Source organism: Gymnoscopelus braueri, assembly GCF_963280865.1.
Source record: "Gymnoscopelus braueri genome assembly, chromosome: 8".
Taxonomy (NCBI): Eukaryota; Metazoa; Chordata; class Actinopteri; order Myctophiformes; family Myctophidae; genus Gymnoscopelus; species Gymnoscopelus braueri.
The window spans coordinates 54989322-55014998 of NC_137609.1; the positions used below are offsets into that span (position 1 = coordinate 54989322).

The following is a 25677-nucleotide window of genomic DNA, read 5'->3' on the forward strand; positions in this document are numbered from 1 at the left end:
ATGACACGTGTGTTCCCCTCTCTCTCTCTCTCTCTCTCCCCCTCTCTCTCTCTCTCTCTCCCCCCTCTCTCTCTCTCCTCTCTCCCCCTCCCCCTCTCTCTCTCTCTCTCTCTCTCCCTCTCCCTCTCCCCCCCTCTCCCCCTCTCCCCCTCTCCCCTCTCTCTCTCTCTCTCTCTCTCTCTCTCTCTCTCTCTCCTCTCTCTCTCTCTCTCTCTCTCTCTCTCTCATCTCTATAGGTCCACTACCTGAACAAGTCCTTGGACACGTTCAACACCCTGCTGGTGTATCCTGTGTACTACGTGTGCTTCACCTCGGTGGTGCTGGTGACCTCCATCATCCTGTTCCAGGAGTGGAGGGGCATGGGGGTCCGGGACGTGGTGGGGGCGCTGGCAGCTTCATGGTCATCGTGGTGGGCGTGGCCATGCTGCACCTCTTCAAAGAGCTGCAGGTCAGTGGTGTAAAGTAACTAAGTACATTTACTCAAGTATACTGTACTTAAAGGTTTCATGACGTTCAGTTTTACCACACATTAAAAGTCTTTGTCATGGTCCTTCACATTAAAAGCCTTTGTCATGGTCCTTCAAACGTGTATAGAAAGTTTTAACAAAAAATTCCACTCCAGTGATCCATGGCAGGAGTTTTTCTCTCACATTTCTAAAGCCTTTTCAACTGCAATGAAAAAAAGAAATCTTTGCCTGCGGGTGTCGCTGGTGAGGATTTTGCCTGTCAACCATCGCCTCTGCTCCGCCCCCCCCCCCCAAAGGAAAGGATAGGGGAGGGGAGGGGGCGAGGAGGAGAGTGGGCGGGATTAATCGGCTGTGACCTCACTGCCGAAGGGCCAAGCTCAGATTATTTTTTCAGCCTAATTATTCAGAAAACCCCAGACCACAGAAAATCCACTGAATGTTCAAAGTTCAGATTTCTTTGGTGTAATTGAGGTCATATAACCCCCCAAAAAACATAAAAATCACACCAGTGTGAAGTGGGCGGTGTGGTCATCACAGTGGGTCATCATAGTGATGGAAGCTCACGTCCAAGAAAAAATTGATTTTTGGAAGTGCATAATCCTATTTATATCCTTATTAATGTCATCATGTGTCTCGTAGCCAATCACAGTGCTGAATAGAGTCAGCCAATAGAGTCAGACAATCACAGTACAGGAAAGTGGCCAAGTGGGCCAATCACAGTGCAGGAAACTAATACTAATGAGGTGTCCCAACCCCACTTATAGGGGGCGGCTACACCGCCCAAAAATTAAAAAAAAGTGAAAATGAATGTCATAGAACCTTTAAGTACAATTTTGAGGCGTTTTTACTTTACTGGACGTATTTCCGATTTTCAGTACTTTTACTTCTACTTCACTACATCTCAGAGGCAAATATTGTACTTTTACTCCACTACAATTAAACAGCTGCAGGTCAGTAGTAGCCAGTGGTGGAAGAAGTACTCAAATGTTTTACTTAAGTAAAAGTATCAATACTATAATGTAGAAATACTCTGTCACAAGTAAACGTCTGGTATTCCAAATTTACTTAAGTGAAAGTACAAAAGTATGGGGTATCAAAATGTACTTAAAGTACCAAAAGTAAAAGTACTCATTATGCAGAATGTCCCATTTCACATGTTTTTTCAATATATATAAGAAGGATATATATAAATGCACCATTTATATTTATATACTATATTTAATAAATACCCTTTTTTGTGGTTTTCAAAAATGTTTTGACACAGAATCAAATGTGTTATGGTCATGATTCATCAGGATCCTGGGTGGCTTTGGTTCCAGGCTTAAAATAATGAATACAAATGTTTTCGTAAATCTCTATGGGGGATATGAATGGGTTTTTTGATCTGTGGCACCACAACATGGCCGCCACTGCTATGCCCTATTAGAGACAGAGACATGTTTTCACCTCGATGAAGAAGGAATAATGATCACACACACACGCCACGGTGCTCACTTTGATTGATCGATCGATTTGTCATTCATTCATTCTTGGCTTACAGGTGACCCATGTACCAGCTGACCAATCAGCTGAGTCAGCCGGTGAGGAGGGAGGGGCCTGCAGAGGAAGGAGGCGGGCAGGAGGCGGAGCTGGAGGAGGAGGAGCTGGAGGGTGGTGTTGGAGAAGATGGAGGAGGAGGAGGAGGAGGAAGAGGAGGAGGAAGAGGAGGAGGGGGTAAAAGAGAAGATAAAGACGGACTGATAGACAACATTATGATTGAGAGCCTTCCTCCTATGAGAGAGGACGGACCCAGAGTCTTCATCATCAGCTAACAGCAGTGGTGGAAAGTAACTAAGTACATTTACTTAAGTACTGTACTTACTTAAGTACTGTACTTACGTAAAGGTAGGGTAAGTGATTTTCTTTGGTTAAAATAAGTGTTAAATAGCTCTATATTCTGATAGTAATCATTGCTTTAGAGTGTTTGTTCAGTAACGGGAGTCTCCACGTCTCTCCAGCTCTCTATTAAACATAAAATGTATTTTCAGGTCAGCAGGATACCTATTTTATCCAATCAGGATAGAGAACTCACACAGGATACAGATTAAACCAGTGCAATTGGAAGTGATGACACTAAGAAATAAGCTGATCAAATTGGAACTGGAACACTATAACATTGAAGCTGACAAATGGGTACTCTCTCCTGATTGGCTGAAATTGGCAACCCACCTGAACATGCATTTTCTGTTTTATTAAAGAGCTGGAGAGACAGGGAGACCACCTGTTACTGAACAAACTCTCTGTAGCAATGATTACTATGAGAATATAGAGCTTTTAGCCTTTTAACATTTTATTGTTTTAGTTTTAACCAAAAAAGTTCACTTACCCTACCTTTAATAAGGGGGGGGGGGGGGGTACGTGGGTGGATAATGAGAGCAAAGATGAAGAGATGAATGAACTGAAACAAGGTAATATAATAACGGCGTGGCTTCCATGAGGATCTTAAGGTGTGTTCACGCCTGCGGCGGAAAGGTTTTTTTTAATAGTCGCCTCATCCGTGGGATTTTGGTCGCTGGGAAAAAATGTTTTTTTTGCCTAGCGGAACACTTTCAGCTGTCGGGACTCGCACACAACATGTAGGCATTTATCAGACGCTCTTAACAACTCATTCAGTGCCAATGACGCGCAATGCGTACATTTTTTTTCCAAAGCCCAGAGTGCCAATGACGTGTAACACGTCGAAACAGTGTAGATGGCGCTCTTCGCCGACCTATGAGCAATCCTATGACTTCCTGAAATAACAACAAACACATGCGATCTAATGTTGAAGGATTTAGAAAAATACATTTCTCTCTGCTTTCTTGTTTTCGGGGGGAGTCGGGGGGAGTCTCTAGACCAGGGGTCTTCAACAGGGGGTCCGGGACCCCTAGGGGGTCCTCAGAGTTACTACAGGGGGTCCGCCAAATCTTTGTGTGATAGGAGTTTTTTATTCGACCTTAAAGGTTTAATGACATTCACTTTTACACCACATTCAAAGTCTTTGTCCTGGTCCTTCAAAAGTGTACAAAAAGTTTTAAGTGAAAATTCCATTCCAGTGATCCATGGCAGGTGTTTTTTCTCTCACATTTCTAAAGCCTTTTCAACTGCAATGAAAAAATAAATCTTTGCCTGCGGGTGTCGCTGGTGAGGGATTTTGCCTGTCAATCATCGCCTCTGCTCCGCCCCCCCCAAAGGAAAGGATAGGGGAGGGGAGGGGCGAGGAGGAGAGTGGGCGGGATTAATCGACTGTGACCTCACTGTCGAAGGGCCAAGCTCAGATTACTTTTCAGCCTAATTATTCAGAAAACCCCAGACCACAGAAAATCCACTGAATGTTCTAAGTTCAGTTTTTTTGGGTGTAATTGAGGTCATAAAACCCCAAATAAAACATTGAAAATAAAAAAAGTGAAAATGAATGTCATGATACATTTAACCAGTTGAACCCTAGCATCCCTTTTCTGAGGAGAACTTTAGCCAAAAATAGCCGATCTACAAGCTCACAACGCCTCGTGCTGCGAGGCGTTGTGAGCTTGTAGATCGGCTATTTTTGGCAAAGAGGTATAGGTGTAGAGGGGAAAAAAGAGCAGTCCACGTAAACATATTTTTTTTAAATCTGAAACAAAATTGTTTACGATAAAGAGGGGGTCCCTGCTTCATCTCTCTCTCTCTCAGCTAGGGGGTCCTTGGCCTGAAAACGTTGAAGACCCCTGCTCTCTAGACAATATACTGTCAAAATAATAATCCGTACATCGGGGTGGGAACCGGCCTCCATGAATACCAACAGCAACAGAAAACAAAAAAAAAACGAATAACAGCTCACTAAAAATAGAGACCGACAAGAGTAAATAAAGAAGATGGATGACAATGACCGCGACCAAATTTGGAGTTCGACGCTGATCTGTCATCAACATGCATAAGGATAATTCCTTTTAACAGGTCGTTCATGAAAGTCCTTGCGGTCTTGTTTCCAATGAGAACCTGTGAGCAATTGGGGTTAAGAGTCTTGCTCAGGGACAAATTTCATATCATCGGCACATATGTTGGGATAGTCTGGAATCGAACCTGGGGCAACCAGGGCCAGCTGGTTCCCTAGGCGGGCTCACTAACCACTCAGCTATGGCCGCCCTATGACATCCGCCCTATGACATCATCAACATGACATCAGAGATCCACGGTGAAGCCACGCCCCTTATTTATTCTGGTTTTATAGATTTGTTGTCTTGGAGAATCTGCTCAAATCCTCCAGATGACGGGTTTGTTTTATGATGTTTATAAAGTCCTAGTTGCTGATGGCTTGAGTCTATATGAGGCGGACAGACTGCACACATCATGTCATAACTGACACTAGTACCGTATGATTGTATATGTTCAATGGTGGAAAGTAACTAGGTACATTTACTCAAGTACTGTACTTAAGTAAACATTTTTAGGTAATTTTTGACTTTACTGGAGTATTTACAAATTTCTGTACTTTTACTTCTACTCCACTACATCTCAGAGGCAAAAGTTGTACTTTTACTCTCGTTTGCTTGTTACTTTGGAGATATAAATGATCACATTATAAAACTTACATTAACCACTTTAGCCCTATTTTATAACTAGGCTATTTGAAAATAGCAGATCTACAAGCTCACAATGCGGCGCAATACTTTTACTTTTGGTACTTTAAATACATTTTGATGCCAATACGTTTGTACTTTTGCTCAAGTAACATTTTGAACACAGGCCTTTCACTTGTGAGTATTTTTTACATTGTAAAAGTAAAATATCTGAGTACTTCTTCCACCAGTCTCAACGTGTAGCCCAGCAAAAGTTGCCAAAATAGAACATACACATTCCGGCTAATGTATGTAGGCCTATCAATCTCTGTATACGTGTGTAAAATGTTGACATTAATGATGTGAAGATGTTTCATTCCAAACTGAGATGTTCCACTGTTTATCACATTATGACAGAGTGACTGTTTATCACATTATGACAGAATGACTGTTTATCACATTATGACAGAATGACTGTTTATCACATTATGACAGAATGACTGTTTATCACATTATGACAGAATGACTGTTTATCACATTATGACAGAATGACTGTTTATCACATTATGACAGAGTGACTGTTTATCACATTATGACAGAATGACTGCTGACATGAACGTAAAGGTCACTGGGATTATCTCCGCCAGGCCGGAAGGGCCGGGGGGGCAGGGGATCCGTTTTTCGTCCCTGTCCGTGTGTCTGTACGTGTTTTTACGTTTTAAGTTGATACTCCATGCTGTTTGCCTGTCATTGCATATATTGATGTGCGTATACACAGTATATGCCTGGAATGGTGTGTAAACATGAACGCAACATTTAATCTAGAGATATTAACATATATCTCTAGATTGGATGTTAACATAAAAAAATTATATCGGAACATTTCTATCGCGTGTTGAAGTGCCTCCAATGAACTAACCTCCTAAACCGCTTCCACTTCTGCCAATAGGGGGTGCCACATATGCACAAAAAAAACAGGTGCACCACACCGTCGGTTGTACAAACTCTATTTTCCCTTTGGAGGGATTATTTGGGTCCTGGCGGCTCCACTCCACAACTGACACCACAGCCCCGGGTGCCTAACCAAGGCCTGGCGGAGATCTGCCGTCCCAGGAGTGCACCTTTCCTAGTCATTGATATTTCTGCTGTTCACAAATGAAAGTGAAGATGTTACAGTGATAGCTATGCAGTCTGTTGCTGAGGGTTACTCTGTCAATGAAGCATCAGTGATTTTAACAACATTCATTTTAATGACAAACTGGTCCTCTTGTCTTTTATTCTATCATGTGCCTTTACTGTCATTTCCGACAGAAATATTAAAAAAGATGCAATAATACAAATATTCTATTTTAAATGTTCCTCTTTTACCACGGATTTGAATCCGGTTTCCTGCTCAAGTGCTGACATTTTTACCAGGGGCTAATAGCAGAAGAGCGGGGGCGGGGGGGTTTGGACGTACTCAGTTCCATGGGGGGGGGGGGGGGGGCGAGGGGCGCATAAAAAAAAACTAAACCGTCGCAGATATATGGTCTGTCAACTACTGCTAATCTACTTCCTGTAAGTGGACTTAAAAATAAAACCAGTGCTGACAAAATCCTATTGGTGAACATATTAGTTGCTCTTATTTTGAAGGAAATCACACTTGGAGGAAGTCTGTTTTCTGTTAGCCAGTATGACTTAAAACATACTTGCATTCTGGGACCCCCAGAAGCAAGATTTTAGTGAAACAAAAATGTGTGTGTGTGTGCCCCAGGGACGCAGTGTGGGGGGGGGGGGGTTGATATCCCCCCCACTTCTGGGACGAAGAAAAAAGAAAAAACCTCAGACGAGCCGGAGGTTTTTCCGGGTGGAAAACGGAACGCTCGTCCTAAAACACACTGCCCCTTTTTTTTCTCCGCGGACCGAGGTCGCCGGATTAGACCCGGGGCGAGGGTGTTTTAGGACGGCGGTTCTTTTTCTCTTCGATTTCTGAATGAGGATGAGCACGATGGAGAGAAGAAGGTCCGGCTGATTTTTCCCTTTTTGCTTGATATTATTTGATGGTGAAACAATCATGGCTGATACACATGAAAGAAGACCCTTCACAGCTAATAGAGAATTTGAAGAATGGGTTCAGAATTGAATGAGTATACGGCTATAGTTAAATGTGAAGCTATAAGCTATAAATATGCATCCATGCGTCCTGCGCGCCCGTCGGCTGCAACGTTTCCTTTTGGCCACACATCTACACTTCATGGAGTACATTTTTTTTGTACTGAATGAACCCAATTAAAGTGAGAAAAAACAGAAATAAAAGGGAAGACAACGCAAAAAAAAACTACGCTCTGGGCACGCATGCGCACGTGGGCGTGGCCCCCTTGGCTTTCAAATGCCCTCTGCGTCCTTGGTGTGTCTGTCTGTCTTTCTGTGTCTGTCTTTCTGTGTGTGTCTGTCTTTTTCTGTCTGTCTGTCTGTCTGTCTCTCTCTCTCTCTCTCTCTCCCTGTGTGTGTCTCTCTCTCTCTCTCTCTCTCTCTCTCTCTCTCTCTCTCTCTCTCTCTCTCTCTCTCTCTCTCTCTCTCTCTCTCTCTCTCTCTCTCTCTCTCACCCCCCATAGGATCCATTATGAAAACGGGTTCTACCACTTTTCCAGTGGGAACGAACACACACACACACACACACACACACACACACACACACACACACACACAGTGTCAGGTTCCAGAGGAGTAACTATATATAGGAGGAGGAATAACAGACAGACAGGAAGGAGAAAATGACAAATACAGTTCTGAATGACACGTCTGCAGATACTCCTCATAATAAAATACTCCTCATAATACAGTAAAGCCTATGCAGACACAGTGGCCATTCTATGTTATTATATAAAAACATATATATGTTCATATATTCAGTGGTGTAAAGTAACTAAAGTGCATTTACTTTTACTTCTACTCCACTACATCTCAGAGTAAATATTGTACTTTTACTCTATTACTATTATTTGACCACTTAATGTTACTAGTTACTTTGTAGATTTTGCTTACAAAACATACACACAACTTCAGCACTTAAAGGTAGGGTAAGTGATGTGTTCTGGTATTTGTTTTGTTTTGTTAAAAAGGTTAAAGTAGTAGGCCTATATTGTGATCCAGACTTCTACTTGTAACAGAGTACTTCTACATTGCAGTATTGATACTTTTACTTAAGTAACACATTTGAGTACTTATTTCCACCATTGATCAGGAGCAGGTTGAGGGTTCAGTGTCTGGCTTGCTCAACCTCTCTACCTCCTGAGCCACAGTGCCACCTGGTGGTTTCATGATGAAATGCTCTATGAGTTTAATGATGTTTGGACTACATCTGTTATATTGTTTTATATATTGTAATGAATTAGGTCCTTATGTTGTGTCCTTGGCTGAACCATATTATTACATTAACGTTAAAGGCAGGGTAAGTCATATTATTTCATTACAATAAGTGTTTAACCGAGATAGTGTGATAGTAGTCATTGCTATAGAGTCTATATCAATGATTACTATCATCACAATATAGAGCTATTTAACACTGTTACTGAACAAACACTATAGCAATGATTACTATAACAATATAGAGCTATTTAACACTGTTACTGAACAAACACTCTATTAGCAATGATTACTATCACAATATAGAGCTATTTAACACTGTTACTGAACAAACACTATAGCAATGATTACTATCACAATATAGAGCTATTTAACACTGTTACTGAACAAACACTCTATAGCAATGATTACTATCACAATATAGAGCTATTTAACACTGTTACTGAACAAACACTATATAGCAATGATTACTATCACAATATAGAGCTATTTAACACTGTTACTGAACAAACACACTTTTTTTTTTTTTCAAGCACAGGATAAAAATATACATTTCCGTTCAAATATATGGGTTGCTACATTTTTTTTCAAAAACAAACATCAATTGTTACAGGTATAATCCATAGTTTTCTATGCATTTCGGTTTTTTTGGGGGGTTTGACCCCCATTTTTTTTCGCCCAGGGTAGGTGTCCCTTATTTCAATCTCTGGGAGTTGGCAACCCTAACCTTGCCATACCTTAGCTTTTGCTGAACTGATGCCACTGGATATACACACAAAATAAACAGGTACAGTGAAAAGAACATGATGTCAAAATGTAAATTTTCTTATAACAATAACAATGCGTAGTGTGTGTTACAAAATCGAAAAATCCAAAATAGGACCGTCATTTTTAGCTTGCGGCCCCTTGGACTTTTGGTATTTTGCTGAGTGGCCCCTGAGCCATCTTAAGTTGAGTAGCCCTGCTCTATAGCAATGATTACTATCACAATATAGATCCATTTAACACTGTTACTGAACAATATAGAGCTATTTAACACTGTTAAAAAAAAAAAAAAAAAAAAAACTATTTTTCAAAAATGTTCCTTCATTTAAAGGAATACTTACCAAAACCTAATTAAAGGTAGAAAACAAAAATATATAAACTCTTCTTCAGTGCAAAAGAAATAATTCCAACAGAGGGTAGAGTGGAATGAATAAGGATAATTCCTTTTAACAGGTCGTTCATGAAAGTCCTTGCGGTCTTGTTTCCAATGAGAACCTGTGAGCAATTAGGGATTAAGAGTCTTGCTCAGGGACAGATTTCATTTCATCGACACATATAATGGCCTGGCCTGGAATCGAACCTGGGGCAACCAGGGCCTCTGGCTCCCTAGGCGGGCTCACTAACCACTCAGGTATGGCCGCCCCGAACCAATGCATTTATTATATAATAAAGGAGAGCTCTCAGAGACTGCCTCATGCAGCCTCCCGATAGTCTCCTTTATTAGACCCTCTGGAAAAATGTGATTATGCGATCACAGAATTTACAGCATATTTAGTAAAATGGCTCATAGTTATGCAGGGGTAACGTTTTTTTTTTCAAAAAGGCCGCATCGCATCGCATAATATGCGCATCGCATATTTTCACATATTTCGCATTTTTCCAAACTTTTAGCATATTGCATATTTCGCATATTGCTGCACATTTCACAACTTTCCACATATTTCGCAACTTCCTGCAATTTCACTGCATAAAATTGCCAAAAAAAAACGCATATTTCATTGCAAAATCAAGGATTTTAGCCCACATAATCAAGAGTTTTAGCCCGCATAATCAAGAGTTTTAGCCCGCATAATCAAGAGTTTTAGCCCGCATAATCAAGAGTTTTAGCCCGCATAATCAAGAGTTTTATCCCGCATAATCAAGGATTTTTGCCCGTGTTTTTCTCGAGGGTCTACTTTATACACAACAAGAAGAGAACACAAATAGCTGGAGGTGTGGTTTAGTGGACACAGTCATACATGGAGGTGTGGTTTAGTGGACACAGTCATACATGGAGGTGTGGTTTAGTGGACACAGTCATACATGGAGGTGTGGTTTAGTGGACACAGTCATACATGGAGGTGTGGTTTAGTGGACACAGTCATACATGGAGGTGTGGTTTAGTGGACACAGTCATACATGGAGGTGTGGTTTAGTGGACACAGTCATACATGGAGGTGTGGTTTAGTGGACACAGTCATACATGGCTCTATTTAGAAATAGTTATTCCAGCAGGATACCAACAGGTGAGAACATGGTTTGTCTACTACAGGGAAAACAGTGTAGTATTCATATAAATGCTATTATAACATTTAAAGACGGGGTGCTGTGATTTTCAGTGATCTCCCCCCCCCTAAAACATAATCATCAGGTATTATGGTTTTACTAGGAGGAAGATTTTTTTCAAAAAAGTGTACAGAAAGTGTTCAAATTATGTTTTTCTGTGGACACGCCTCCAATTCATTAAGTATACCTGGTTCTCACCTTAGCACCTCCTCCACCACCTTAGCACCACCCACCTGTCCTAGTCCCTCCTCCTCCTCATGCCCACACCTGTTGTGTTATGATAATGAGGGGGAGGGTATATTTTTACTGTGTCATTAAAGCGCCGTTTTTCTATTGGCACGTTTGACCCTCAAGGTTTCAGCCTCCAGGTAGAAACTCAACATAGTCAGAGAAGACATAAAACACCATAAAAACACCACCAGGGGGCTTAACGAAGTTCTATCAACCTCATAGACACATGAAAAACAGAAAAAGTGCAAAACCATGGCACCACCTCTTTAAGGCAAGAAATACACGTCCAAATGTTTGGTACTGTAGGCCTTGATGGTTTCGTAATGCCTGATTTTACACTTGGTTGCATGCTGAAAATAGCAGATCTACAAGCTCACAGCGCGTCGCAGCGATGCAACGCGTTTTTTTTTTTTTTTTGCTGTGTTACTCTTACAGTAGGCACATTCTGTAGGTACGTGCTTTTTTAAATGACTTACATGCTCTTTTATCCTTTTTCATTTTTGTCGTCAAAATTAACACAGGAGTATTGACAAATGTCTGAAAATACACATTAAAATGAATCCAACATAATAATAATTAATAGAACATATCATAATAGTGTTAGATACCTTAACCCTAACCCGTTTATTTTTTTTACTTTGTCACGAAATAGGTGCAATGCAACACGGTGTGAGCTTGTAGATCTGCTATTTTTCATTTTTGTCTCCGCCAGGCCGAAAGGCATGGCGAGAGAGTATGTTTTACCCCCTGTCCGTCCGTCCGTCCGTCCGTCCGTCCGTCCGTCCGTCCGTGTGTCCGTCCTGTCCGTCCGTTAGCAGCTAATCTCTGGCACCGTTGGCCCGGCCGCTGCGAAACTGTGCACGCACACTCCCTGGATGCCAACTCAGAACCTCTGGCCCAAATGTTTCAGATTGGCCGTTTATAGCGCCACCAGGAGGTCGATATGTGCAAAACACATTTATTGATACTACTCCTACAGATTTTGTCCAAACATCACACAAATCGGTACACAGTATCTCTATAGTCATGTGATCAACACAGATTTATCCAATTTCCCATATTCCATCCTGATTGCCTAAGATTGGCTTCCAAAGTTTGCAGGATTGTTCCGTTTTGAACAAAATGCCTCAAATCATGAACGCAGCTTGCGATTTCCGTGAAATTTCACACGCACATTTCTATTAGGCCGACGAAGAAATGCCACCCTTTTCACATTGGCCTGTTATAGCGCCACCAGCAGGTCTAATTCTGCAAACATATTTTTGGAACAAAATGCCTCAAATCATGAATGCAAGGTCCGATTGCAGTGAAAAGCCCTTGAACAAATGGCACCCTTTTCACATTGGCCTATTATAGCGCCACCAGGAGGCCACAATAACGTACCTGACCTGGCGGAGACCTGTGCTCCGAGGAGCACTTTTTCTAGTTTATACATGTTTTTAATGTCTTCTGCCTACAATGACATGTCTAATTTACTGTTTATTTAAACTCCATGCTGTTCTACTTCATGTTGACAGGAGAGATGATCAGAGGAGCAGAGTTTCTACCACCATCATTAAAACATGGATCCACATCATAAAAGGAGACCAGACCCTCCTCATAATCCACAAACACTCCCACTTTCTGGACCTCCTCTCTTACAGGGAGGAGGACAGCAGGGTCAGCAGCAGCCCAGTACTCATTTCCATTCCACAACCCTATAGTCCAGTAACCATTGTTGGGACTCAGTGTGGTTACACCTTTCCTGTTGATGGACTCTCTGGCCACTCCTAAACTCCACTGAGTATTCCCTGTAACCTGAACCTCATAGTAAAACCTACCTGAGGAGAAGCTTTGTTTTCCTAAGACACAGTTCCATAAAGAGAATCTCTCTGTGCTGTCGGGGAGATTCTTCCTTATGTTTCCATGACTCACTTGTTTTCCATCCTCAGACAGGATGAGGTTGGGATGTGCTGTATCAGGGTCCAGAGTTACATCCACCTCATATTGCTGGATCCTCCTCAGCTCAGCATCACACAGCTTCCTCTTCATCTCTTGACTGAGTGTCTTCTCCAGCTGAGACGCAGCTGTCCTCACTGTCCCCACATGTGAAGACTGATGGACATTGACCTTTGTCCAGTCCTTGGTGGGTTTCCACCCAGAGTTGTTGGATTTGAAGTTGTGGAGGAGGTGGTCTTCAGTGTGTGAGAGCTGTTTCAGCTCAGAGCTTCTCTTCTTTAATTGAGTGATTTCCTGTTGCAGCTCTTTTATGAAGCCTTCAGCCTGTTTCTCTGTTGTTTTCTGCTTCTCTTCAATCACATCAATGAGCTCAGCCTGGCTTCTCTCAATACAGCTGATCAGAGCAGTGAAGACCTGAACACTCTCTGCTATGACTGTATCTGCATCTTTCCTGCTGAGCTCTACTGAGTGTTTGACCTCCTGAATCTTCAGTTGTCTCTCCTGGATCATCTGCTGAACTTCAGCCTCTGTCTTTGCTTCATATTCTTCTTTCAACTTGTAGTTCCTGAACTGTTGAACCATCTCAGAAAACAAAGTATTAACGGATACTTTTGGTCTGTTATAGAAGGTTTCTTGACACAGTGGACACTTACACACATCATTAGTGTCCCAGTAATGTGTGATACAGGCCTTGCAGTAGTTGTGTCCACATGGAGTGGTGGTTGGATCAGTGAACACATCCATACAGATAGAACACAGGAAGTGATCTTCAGACAGGAGACTTCTGGCAGAGGCCATTTCTACACACTGAGAATAAAAGTGAAAGTGTGAAACACTGGAAATGTAAAATCAACTTAAAACCGTATTAACTATCTTTAAGATCCAGGAATATTAATGATGTGACTACAGCAGAATAACTCCTGCAGTGTGTGCAGACCTCTTCTCTTTGACTAAAGCCCCTCACTCTGTGTAATCAGCTTTTAAGTCAAGCTGACTCAAATCTCATGTCATCAAATGTGACATCATCAAATTATGTCCAAATATGGAGTTCCACACAGCTCCAGACTGACCTCCAAGTACATATTTGGTAACCTTGGCAACCTGATACATACAAATATTAAAAAGACACTTTGGGCAGAGGGCCAACAATGTGGGAATTGACTGCTGGTTAAGGGCCAAACATGGAGTGTAAGACCAAAGACAAACAGCACAATTTACAAAACACAAAAACCCCCTTAGGGAGGATGAGAGCAGGGGACAGCAGCACAGCCTGAGGGACCGTCTATGAAGAGAATCTGGAAAGTGCATCTATAAAAAACGTAAAAGGCTTCATTCCTCATTATAGACCATATGTTGGCATAATATGGAGATCCGGTTGTCCAGAACCAACGAGTTGACAGCTAAGCCCATATATGGGCATGTCCATATAAGGGACCGACGTTAAACTCGCCGTGCGAGTCAGGAAGTCGGTCTGATATGTGGTTGTCCAGAACGACCAATATGAACGTTATGCCCATATATAGAGATCCGGTTGTCCAGAACCACCGATATGCCCATATATGGGTTCATAACAATATAATAATAATAGACTTTATGTATTAAAGCGCTTTTCTAAACATGGTTACAAAGTGCTTTACAGAGGCAATATAAGATACAGTACACTGTCCATCTTTTGTCCCCCTTTCGTCCATACATGGGCATAGACACAGGCTGACACGTCATGTGAAGTCCGGCTTAGCCGTGACGTATTGCTCTGATCTTATAAAGTACTTATTCTGGGTCTGGCAGAACCAGGTCTCCTGGTCTTGTTTTTTTTATGTTTACACTGAAGCAATTCAGCTTAAAAACAGATGGTTAGATAAAAAATGTAAAATCATTACAGTAATGAACAAAACAATAAAAATGATAAACAAGTGATCTAAGAGAAAGCCTTGGCCTGATTCACAGCCTGAAGCTGTGTGGAGCTTCAGTCTGACATGGGCTCCAGTGTAGGCCATTACAAGGGGGAGGGGTTTAGAATTTCCCTAAAAAAATTGAATTGGTTTAGAATGTCCCTAAACCAATCACAAGGGATCCCCACCCCCACCTCCAACTCTCATTGGACGGTTCTTTTTGTACCAAATAAATCCTAGGTTGAGGTTACAACACCAGTCTAAGAGGGGCAGTCCACTCTGAGAGTGGGCGGGGTCTATCGTATGGAACCAGGCTAAGAAAGCCTTGGTGTAGGTTTTCAGAAGTGATTGAAAAGATACCACTGAGTCTGCATCCCTCAGGTCCTGAGGTAGGGCGTTCCAGAGACTATAGGAGCCCAGGCTGCAAAAGTCCGATCACCCACCGTGACGAGGCCAGTTTGAAGAGGAGTCACCCCTGCCTGAGGATCTAAGGTTGTGGACAGGCATGTACGTTTCCAGTATGTCTAACATGTAACAGGAGGCCACCAGACCTCACAAAGGCTTTAAAAGTTGTCAGTAAAAATCTTAAAATCGATTATAAAACTCACTGGACGCCAGTGAAGGGAGGCCAGGACTGGTGTGATGTGGTCGCACCTCCTAGAGTTGGTCAGTAGTCTAGCTGCTGAATTCTGTACAAGTTGGAGACGAGAGAGATAGCCTTTTTGCTGAGCCCAGAATACAAGGAGTTACAGTAGTCCAGGCGTGAGGAGATGAAGGCCTGAAATACCTTTTCGAGGTCTGTGAATGAAAGCTTCTTGAAATGTTTCTCAACTGGAAGACATACTGATGACAGCATGGAACTCTAAAGGCTACAGCACATCAGCATAAAAGGGTCCAAGGCAGGACCAAAGACACATAAAGATGACCATATATGGGCATCAAAGGGACAAAAATATTATTGATAAAAACGCGAATGCCCATTTATCGAGCGCCACAATGTCATCGATATCATATCATCATACAACTGCGTCAGAGACTGGCCTGGACTCCATATTTTTCCATGCCCGACATGGTACTCCATATATGGGCATAAATGGGACACAGACTGACAGATACAGAAATCTCCTTATACGGGTATAAGTACCTAAGTACATTTACTCAAGTACCGTACTTACAGTAAGTACAATTTTGAGGTACTTTTACTTTACTGGAGTATATCCAATTGTCTATACTTTTACTTCTACCCCACTACATCTCAGAGGCAAATATTGTTTGTTCCTTTTACTCCGCTACAAATATTTGAAAACTTTGGTTACTAGTTACTTTGCAGATATAAATTATTACATTATAAAACATACATTAACCACTTTAGCCCTATTTTATACCTCGGCTATTTGAAAATAGCAGATCTACAAGCTCACCACGCGTCGCATCTGCTATTTTCAAACATTTAAGCACATATAGTTGTCGCACTTTAAGTATATTTTGATACCGATACTTGGTACTTTTACTCATTTAAAAAAAAAAAAATGACTGTAATGTACTCAAGTAAATTTTGAATTCCGGACTTTTACTTGTACCAGAGCACTTCTACATTGCAGTATTGATACTTTTACTCAAATAAAACATGTGAGTACTTGCTCCACCACTGCGTACCGTAGGTCTGCTCTCCAACATGAACGTCCACAGTCCTCCTCACTGTGTCTTCTGTCCCAGGGAGGACTGGACACATACAGGGGTCCACACAGTCCTCCATGCCAAGGACCCCCACATGCCCAGAGCTTCTTGGGGCGGCACTGAAGGGGGTCCGCTTAGCCTTTAGGGCACCGGTTGGGTTCTCAACGTTGGGTCTGGGGACCACCAGGGGGTCCCAACAGACCCCTTTACAGGTCTGTACCTCTAAAGCACTGTTTCCCAAACAGTGGGTTAGGACCTATTGTGGGTTGCGAGTATATATCCCCCTTTTTTATATTATTTTTGTTTTTATAAAAAAAAAATATATTAACTAGAAAAAGTGCTCCTCGGAGCACAGGTCCCCTGCCAGGTCAGGTACGTTAGTGTGGACTCCTGGTAGCGCTATAATAGGCCAATGTGAAAAGGGTGCCATTTATCAAACACTGCATTCATGATTTGAGGCATTTTGTTCCAAAAATGTGTTTTGCTAAATTAGACCTGCTGGTGGCGCTATAACAGGCCAATGTGAAAAAGGGTGGTATTTCTTCCTCTGCCTAGTGGGAATGTGTTTGTTAAATTTCACGGAAATCGCAAGCTGCGTTCATGATTTGAGGCATTTTGTTCAAAACGGACCAATCCTACAAACTTTGGAAGCCAACCATAGGCAATGAGGATGGAATATGGGAAATCGGACAGATCCGGGTTGATCACATGACTATAGAGATACTGTGTACCGATTTGCATGACGTTTGGATAAAATCTGTAGGAGTAATGTAAAAAAATGGGTTTTGCAAAAGTCGGTCTCATGGTGGCGCTATGACGGGCTGATCTGAAAAATGTGGGGCAGAGGTTCTGCTGTGGTATCCAGGGAGTGTGTGTGTGCAGTTTCATAGCGACAGGGCCAACGGTGGCGGAGATTAGCTGGTCGCAGACAGAAGGAAGGACACACACACACACACACACACACACACACACACACACACACACACACACACACACACACGGACACACGGACGGACAGGGGGTAAAACATACTCTCTCGCCATGCCTTTCGGCCTGGCGGAGACAATAATAATAATTTCAAGAATAAAATGAATTGTATTTAAATTTTCTTTTTAAAACATACCGTCTTCTTCCTAAACTAATGGCCTAAGTAATTTGTTTAAGTTTTTCAGTAAAAAAAGACTGTAACCTGAACCTCATAGTAAAACCTACCTGAGGAGAAGCTTTGTTTTCCTAAGACACAGTTCCATAAAGAGAATCTCTCTGTGCTGTCGGGGAGATTCTTCCTTATGTTTCCATGACTCACTTGTTTTCCATCCTCAGACAGGATGAGGTTGGGATGTGCTGTATCAGGGTCCAGAGTTACATCCACCTCATATTGCTGGATCCTCCTCAGCTCAGCATCACACAGCTTCCTCTTCATCTCTTGACTGAGTGTCTTCTCCAGCTGAGACGCAGCTGTCCTCACTGTCCCCACATGTGAAGACTGATGGACATTGACCTTTGTCCAGTCCTTGGTGGGTTTCCACCCAGAGTTGTTGGATTTGAAGTTGTGGAGGAGGTGGTCTTCAGTGTGTGAGAGCTGTTTCAGCTCAGAGCTTCTCTTCTTTAATTGAGTGATTTCCTGTTGCAGCTCTTTTATGAAGCCTTCAGCCTGTTTCTCTGTTGTTTTCTGCTTCTCTTCAATCACATCAATGAGCTCAGCCTGGCTTCTCTCAATACAGCTGATCAGAGCAGTGAAGACCTGAACACTCTCTGCTATGACTGTATCTGCATCTTTCCTGCTGAGCTCTACTGAGTGTTTGACCTCCTGAATCTTCAGTTGTCTCTCCTGGATCATCTGCTGAACTTCAGCCTCTGTCTTTGCTTCATATTCTTCTTTCAACTTGTAGTTCCTGAACTGTTGAACCATCTCAGAAAACAAAGTATTAACGGATACTTTTGGTCTGTTATAGAAGGTTTCTTGACACAGTGGACACTTACACACATCATTAGTGTCCCAGTAATGTGTGATACAGGCCTTGCAGTAGTTGTGTCCACATGGAGTGGTGGTTGGATCAGTGAACACATCCATACAGATAGAACACAGGAAGTGATCTTCAGACAGGAGACTTCTGGCAGAGGCCATTTCTACACACTGAGAATAAAAGTGAAAGTGTGAAACACTGGAAATGTAAAATCAACTTAAAACCGTATTAACTATCTTTAAGATCCAGGAATATTAATGATGTGACTACAGCAGAATAACTCCTGCAGTGTGTGCAGACCTCTTCTCTTTGACTAAAGCCCCTCACTCTGTGTAATCAGCTTTTAAGTCAAGCTGACTCAAATCTCATGTCATCAAATGTGACATCATCAAATTATGTCCAAATATGGAGTTCCACACAGCTCCAGACTGACCTCCAAGTACATATTTGGTAACCTTGGCAACCTGATACATACAAATATTAAAAAGACACTTTGGGCAGAGGGCCAACAATGTGGGAATTGACTGCTGGTTAAGGGCCAAACATGGAGTGTAAGACCAAAGACAAACAGCACAATTTACAAAACACAAAAACCCCCTTAGGGAGGATGAGAGCAGGGGACAGCAGCACAGCCTGAGGGACCGTCTATGAAGAGAATCTGGAAAGTGCATCTATAAAAAACGTAAAAGGCTTCATTCCTCATTATAGACCATATGTTGGCATAATATGGAGATCCGGTTGTCCAGAACCAACGAGTTGACAGCTAAGCCCATATATGGGCATGTCCATATAAGGGACCGACGTTAAACTCGCCGTGCGAGTCAGGAAGTCGGTCTGATATGTGGTTGTCCAGAACGACCAATATGAACGTTATGCCCATATATAGAGATCCGGTTGTCCAGAACCACCGATATGCCCATATATGGGTTCATAACAATATAATAATAATAGACTTTATGTATTAAAGCGCTTTTCTAAACATGGTTACAAAGTGCTTTACAGAGGCAATATAAGATACAGTACACTGTCCATCTTTTGTCCCCCTTTCGTCCATACATGGGCATAGACACAGGCTGACACGTCATGTGAAGTCCGGCTTAGCCGTGACGTATTGCTCTGATCTTATAAAGTACTTATTCTGGGTCTGGCAGAACCAGGTCTCCTGGTCTTGTTTTTTTTATGTTTACACTGAAGCAATTCAGCTTAAAAACAGATGGTTAGATAAAAAATGTAAAATCATTACAGTAATGAACAAAACAATAAAAATGATAAACAAGTGATCTAAGAGAAAGCCTTGGCCTGATTCACAGCCTGAAGCTGTGTGGAGCTTCAGTCTGACATGGGCTCCAGTGTAGGCCATTACAAGGGGGAGGGGTTTAGAATTTCCCTAAAAAAATTGAATTGGTTTAGAATGTCCCTAAACCAATCACAAGGGATCCCCACCCCCACCTCCAACTCTCATTGGACGGTTCTTTTTGTACCAAATAAATCCTAGGTTGAGGTTACAACACCAGTCTAAGAGGGGCAGTCCACTCTGAGAGTGGGCGGGGTCTATCGTATGGAACCAGGCTAAGAAAGCCTTGGTGTAGGTTTTCAGAAGTGATTGAAAAGATACCACTGAGTCTGCATCCCTCAGGTCCTGAGGTAGGGCGTTCCAGAGACTATAGGAGCCCAGGCTGCAAAAGTCCGATCACCCACCGTGACGAGGCCAGTTTGAAGAGGAGTCACCCCTGCCTGAGGATCTAAGGTTGTGGACAGGCATGTACGTTTCCAGTATGTCTAACATGTAACAGGAGGCCACCAGACCTCACAAAGGCTTTAAAAGTTGTCAGTAAAAATCTTAAAATCGATTATAAAACTCACTGGACGCCAGTGAAGGGAGGCCAGGACTGGTGTGATGTGGTCGCACCTCCTAGAGTTGGTCAGTAGTCTAGCTGCTGAATTCTGTACAAGTTGGAGACGAGAGAGATAGCCTTTTTGCTGAGCCCAGAATACAAGGAGTTACAGTAGTCCAGGCGTGAGGAGATGAAGGCCTGAAATACCTTTTCGAGGTCTGTGAATGAAAGCTTCTTGAAATGTTTCTCAACTGGAAGACATACTGATGACAGCATGGAACTCTAAAGGCTACAGCACATCAGCATAAAAGGGTCCAAGGCAGGACCAAAGACACATAAAGATGACCATATATGGGCATCAAAGGGACAAAAATATTATTGATAAAAACGCGAATGCCCATTTATCGAGCGCCACAATGTCATCGATATCATATCATCATACAACTGCGTCAGAGACTGGCCTGGACTCCATATTTTTCCATGCCCGACATGGTACTCCATATATGGGCATAAATGGGACACAGACTGACAGATACAGAAATCTCCTTATACGGGTATAAGTACCTAAGTACATTTACTCAAGTACCGTACTTACAGTAAGTACAATTTTGAGGTACTTTTACTTTACTGGAGTATATCCAATTGTCTATACTTTTACTTCTACCCCACTACATCTCAGAGGCAAATATTGTTTGTTCCTTTTACTCCGCTACAAATATTTGAAAACTTTGGTTACTAGTTACTTTGCAGATATAAATTATTACATTATAAAACATACATTAACCACTTTAGCCCTATTTTATACCTCGGCTATTTGAAAATAGCAGATCTACAAGCTCACCACGCGTCGCATCTGCTATTTTCAAACATTTAAGCACATATAGTTGTCGCACTTTAAGTATATTTTGATACCGATACTTGGTACTTTTACTCATTTAAAAAAAAAAAAATGACTGTAATGTACTCAAGTAAATTTTGAATTCCGGACTTTTACTTGTACCAGAGCACTTCTACATTGCAGTATTGATACTTTTACTCAAATAAAACATGTGAGTACTTGCTCCACCACTGCGTACCGTAGGTCTGCTCTCCAACATGAACGTCCACAGTCCTCCTCACTGTGTCTTCTGTCCCAGGGAGGACTGGACACATACAGGGGTCCACACAGTCCTCCATGCCAAGGACCCCCACATGCCCAGAGCTTCTTGGGGCGGCACTGAAGGGGGTCCGCTTAGCCTTTAGGGCACCGGTTGGGTTCTCAACGTTGGGTCTGGGGACCACCAGGGGGTCCCAACAGACCCCTTTACAGGTCTGTACCTCTAAAGCACTGTTTCCCAAACAGTGGGTTAGGACCTATTGTGGGTTGCGAGTATATATCCCCCTTTTTTATATTATTTTTGTTTTTATAAAAAAAAAATATATTAACTAGAAAAAGTGCTCCTCGGAGCACAGGTCCCCTGCCAGGTCAGGTACGTTAGTGTGGACTCCTGGTAGCGCTATAATAGGCCAATGTGAAAAGGGTGCCATTTATCAAACACTGCATTCATGATTTGAGGCATTTTGTTCCAAAAATGTGTTTTGCTAAATTAGACCTGCTGGTGGCGCTATAACAGGCCAATGTGAAAAAGGGTGGTATTTCTTCCTCTGCCTAGTGGGAATGTGTTTGTTAAATTTCACGGAAATCGCAAGCTGCGTTCATGATTTGAGGCATTTTGTTCAAAACGGACCAATCCTACAAACTTTGGAAGCCAACCATAGGCAATGAGGATGGAATATGGGAAATCGGACAGATCCGGGTTGATCACATGACTATAGAGATACTGTGTACCGATTTGCATGACGTTTGGATAAAATCTGTAGGAGTAATGTAAAAAAATGGGTTTTGCAAAAGTCGGTCTCATGGTGGCGCTATGACGGGCTGATCTGAAAAATGTGGGGCAGAGGTTCTGCTGTGGTATCCAGGGAGTGTGTGTGTGCAGTTTCATAGCGACAGGGCCAACGGTGGCGGAGATTAGCTGGTCGCAGACAGAAGGAAGGACACACACACACACACACACACACACACACACACACACACACACACACACACACGGACACACGGACGGACAGGGGGTAAAACATACTCTCTCGCCATGCCTTTCGGCCTGGCGGAGACAATAATAATAATTTCAAGAATAAAATGAATTGTATTTAAATTTTCTTTTTAAAACATACCGTCTTCTTCCTAAACTAATGGCCTAAGTAATTTGTTTAAGTTTTTCAGTAAAAATGAAAAACTGATCCGAAACAAAACTATATATTTCTTAATCATTTCACCCACAACGTTTATAACAAATTATGAATATTAAAATAAAAATAACACTTATGTAACACAAGAGATTTAACTAGAAAGTACTGTTTCTGAAGAAACAGTGTGGGATCGCTAAGAATGTTGATGGTATTGGGTATTGATATTGTTAGTAGTGTTAAAGGTTTGAAAGGTTTAAAGTTCTAAAAGTTTGAAAGGTTTGAAAGGTTCTAAAGGTTTGAAAGGTTCTAAAGGTTTGAAAGGTTCTAAAGGTTTGAAAGGTTCTAAAGGTTTGAAAGGTTCTAAAGGTTTGAAATGTTCTAAAGGTTTGAAAGGTTTGAAAGGTTCTAAAGGTTTAAGAGGTTACAAAGGTTTGAAAGGTTCGAAAGGTTTGAAAGGTTCGAAAGGTTTGAAAGGTTTGAAAGGTTTGAAAGGTTTGAAAGGTCTGAAAGGTTTGAAAGGTTTGAAAGGTTCTAAAGGTTTGAAAGGTTTGAAAGGTTTGAAAGGTTCTAAAGGTTCTAAAGGTTTGAAAGGTTTTAAAGGTCTACGGTTCTAAAGGTTTGTCGGTGTTGAATAGTGTAAAATGTAGTTTTCTAGGGTAAAACTGTGGTTGCTAGGGTCTGATAGCCGGTTGCTAGGTTCTAATAGGTGGTTGCTAGGGTCTAATTGGTGGTTGCTAGGGTAAAACAGGTGGTTGCTAGGTTAGAAAGGTGGTTGCTAGGGTCTAATCGGTGGTTGCTAGGGTATGATAGGTGGTTGCTATGGTCTAATATGGTGTTGCTAGGGTCTAATAAGCAGTTGCTAGGCTCCACTGTAGCTAAATAGGATTGCCCCATTGAAATGAATGGGATCTTTTTTAGCAGTAAAAAGTGAAATATCTCTAAAAGTACAAATTATTTCAAAATTTCAAATGGTAGCCAATATGTCCTAAGTATGCTGAACGTTATAGAGTTGGAACGGAGTTTCTAGCTAAAAGTATGAATTTCCCCATTGAAATGAATGGGATTTTTTTAGCAGTAAAAAGTGAAATATCTCTAAAAGTACAAATGATTTCAAAAATTCAAATGGTAGCCGACATGTCCTGAGTAGGCCGAACGTTGAAGAGTTGGAACGGAGTTTGTAGCTAAAAGTATGAAGGACTAGTTAGGGGCCAAAAAAATGTCCCAAAAACGGTGAAGATAACAGTAGTGTGATCGCTTTAGCGATCCCACAAATAGGTTTAAATAAGAGTAAAGCTGACTTAGGCCAAATGATTTACTGATTAACTCCAGACTACGGCCATTTTTTTATGGTCTAAGTCACAAAACCATGTGACTTAGGCCCCAAAAAATGCCTATTTTGGACTAAGTGACACTAGGGAGTTAGGCCATTATACTAAAAGGGAGTGAACAGCATGATCCTTTTCAATTAGGAGATGGGAGATTTTAGCAGAGGTGGCCAGTGTCATGAGGAGCTGACTTAAATATAATTTTCCTCAAAACATGACTTATAGGCCATTAGTTTAGGAAGGACGATATTATTTGTCTTTCTATTCTGCAGTATCCCTCTGGTCACTGGCAGCAGAGAGTCAGACTATGGTTCACACCTGGTAACACCTTCGGTTACTGCAGTCTAGAGCGGTGGTCCTCAAAGTGGTGGTGGGGGGGGGTCCACAGGGTCACGCAGCAAAATGATTTGATAGTAAGGAACCAAATGGACCCTTACTGGTCTGTAACTCTGAGAGTGTACAAATGTAACCAAATGGACCCTTATAGGTCTGTAACTCTGAGAGTGTACAAATGGAACCAAATGGACCCTTACAGGTGTGTAACTCTGAGAGTGTACAAATGGAACCAAATGGACGCTTACAGGTGTGTAACTCTGAGAGTGTACACATGGAACCAAATGGACCCTTACAGGTCTGTAACTCTGAGAGTGTACAAATGGAACCAAATGGACCCTTACAGGTCTGTGACTCTGAGAGTGTACAAATGGAACCAAATGGACCCTTACAGGTCTGTAACTCTGAGAGTGTACACATGGAACCAAATGGACCCTTACAGGTCTGTAACTCTGAGAGTGTACAAATGGAACCAAATGGACGCTTACAGGTCTGTAACTCTGAGAGTGTACACATGGAACCAAATGGACCCTTACAAGTCTGTAACTCTGAGAGTGTACAAATGGAACCAAATGGACCTCTAAGGGTCCATTTGGTTCCATTTGTACACTCCCAGAGTCATGGTAGCCTATGTAAGTTATGGCAAAAAAAATATATATATCAGATGGGGGTCCATGTCCAAATACTTGGTACTGTAGGCCTTGATGGCATCGTATGCCTGATTTTACATGGTTGCATGCTGAAAATAGCAGATCTACAAGAGCTTGTAGATCTGCTATTTTCCGAGGACAACCAAATATGAAATGAATTGTCTTTTTTTGCTGTGTTACTCTTATAGTAGGTACATGCTTTTTTAAATGACTTACATGCTCTTTTATCCTTTTTCATTTTTGTCGACAAAATGAACACAGGAGTATTGACAAATGAAACCTTGGGATTCTTCAAATGTCTGAAAATACACATTAAAATGAATCCAACATATTAATAGAACATATCATAATAGGGTTTAGATACCTTAACCCTAACCTTATGCATTATTGTTTTTGTTTTTTTACTTTGTCACGAAATAGGTGCAATGCAACACAGAGTGAGCTTGTAGATCTGCTATTTTTCCATGTTTTTATCTTTTGTACATGTTTTAATGTCTTCTGCCTATAATGACATGTCTAATTTACTGCTTATTTAAACTCCATACTGTTCTACTTCATGTTGACAGGAGATATGATCAGAGGAGCAGAGTTTTTACCACCATTATTCAGACCTGGACTGAAGAATGGAAAGAGTTTCTCAGTGAAGGTGCAGCCAGTGAAAGGTAGAGATGACCTCTGGTCTCCACATCATAAAAGGAGACCAGACCCTCCTCATAATCCACAAACACTCCCACTTTCTGGACCTTCTGTTTTATAGGGAGGAGGACAGCAGGGTCAGCAGCAGCCTTGTAACCATTTCCATTCCACAACTCTATAGTCCAGAAACCATTGTTTGGACTTTGTTTGGGTATGACACCTTTCCTGTTGATGGACTCTCTGGCCACTCCTAAACGCCACTGAGTCTTCCCTGTAATAAGTAAGT

At 41.8% G+C, this 25677-nt stretch overlaps 1 protein-coding gene and 1 pseudogene across 2 annotated transcripts in view; one reads left to right on the top strand and one right to left on the bottom strand.

Annotated features, from left to right (window-relative positions):
- Positions 1 to 10388, top strand: part of LOC308090954 (magnesium transporter NIPA2-like) — a 47992-nt pseudogene extending 37604 nt beyond the window's left edge. Inside the window, exons 9-11 of the transcript XR_013935101.1 lie at positions 237 to 448; positions 2024 to 2122; positions 10302 to 10388. The product of XR_013935101.1 is annotated as a magnesium transporter NIPA2-like (transcript). The remainder of the gene's footprint in view (positions 1 to 236; positions 449 to 2023; positions 2123 to 10301) is intronic.
- A 2021-nt stretch (positions 10389 to 12409) lies between these two features.
- LOC308090955 (E3 ubiquitin-protein ligase TRIM39-like) lies at positions 12410 to 13429 on the bottom strand (the record flags this gene model as incomplete). The annotated part of the gene is made up of 1 exon (XM_080436227.1): positions 12410 to 13429. The coding sequence occupies one exon, from the start codon at positions 13427 to 13429 to the stop codon at positions 12410 to 12412; it is 1020 nt and encodes a 339-aa protein (XP_080292353.1).
- Between the last annotated feature and the right edge of the window lie 12248 nt (positions 13430 to 25677).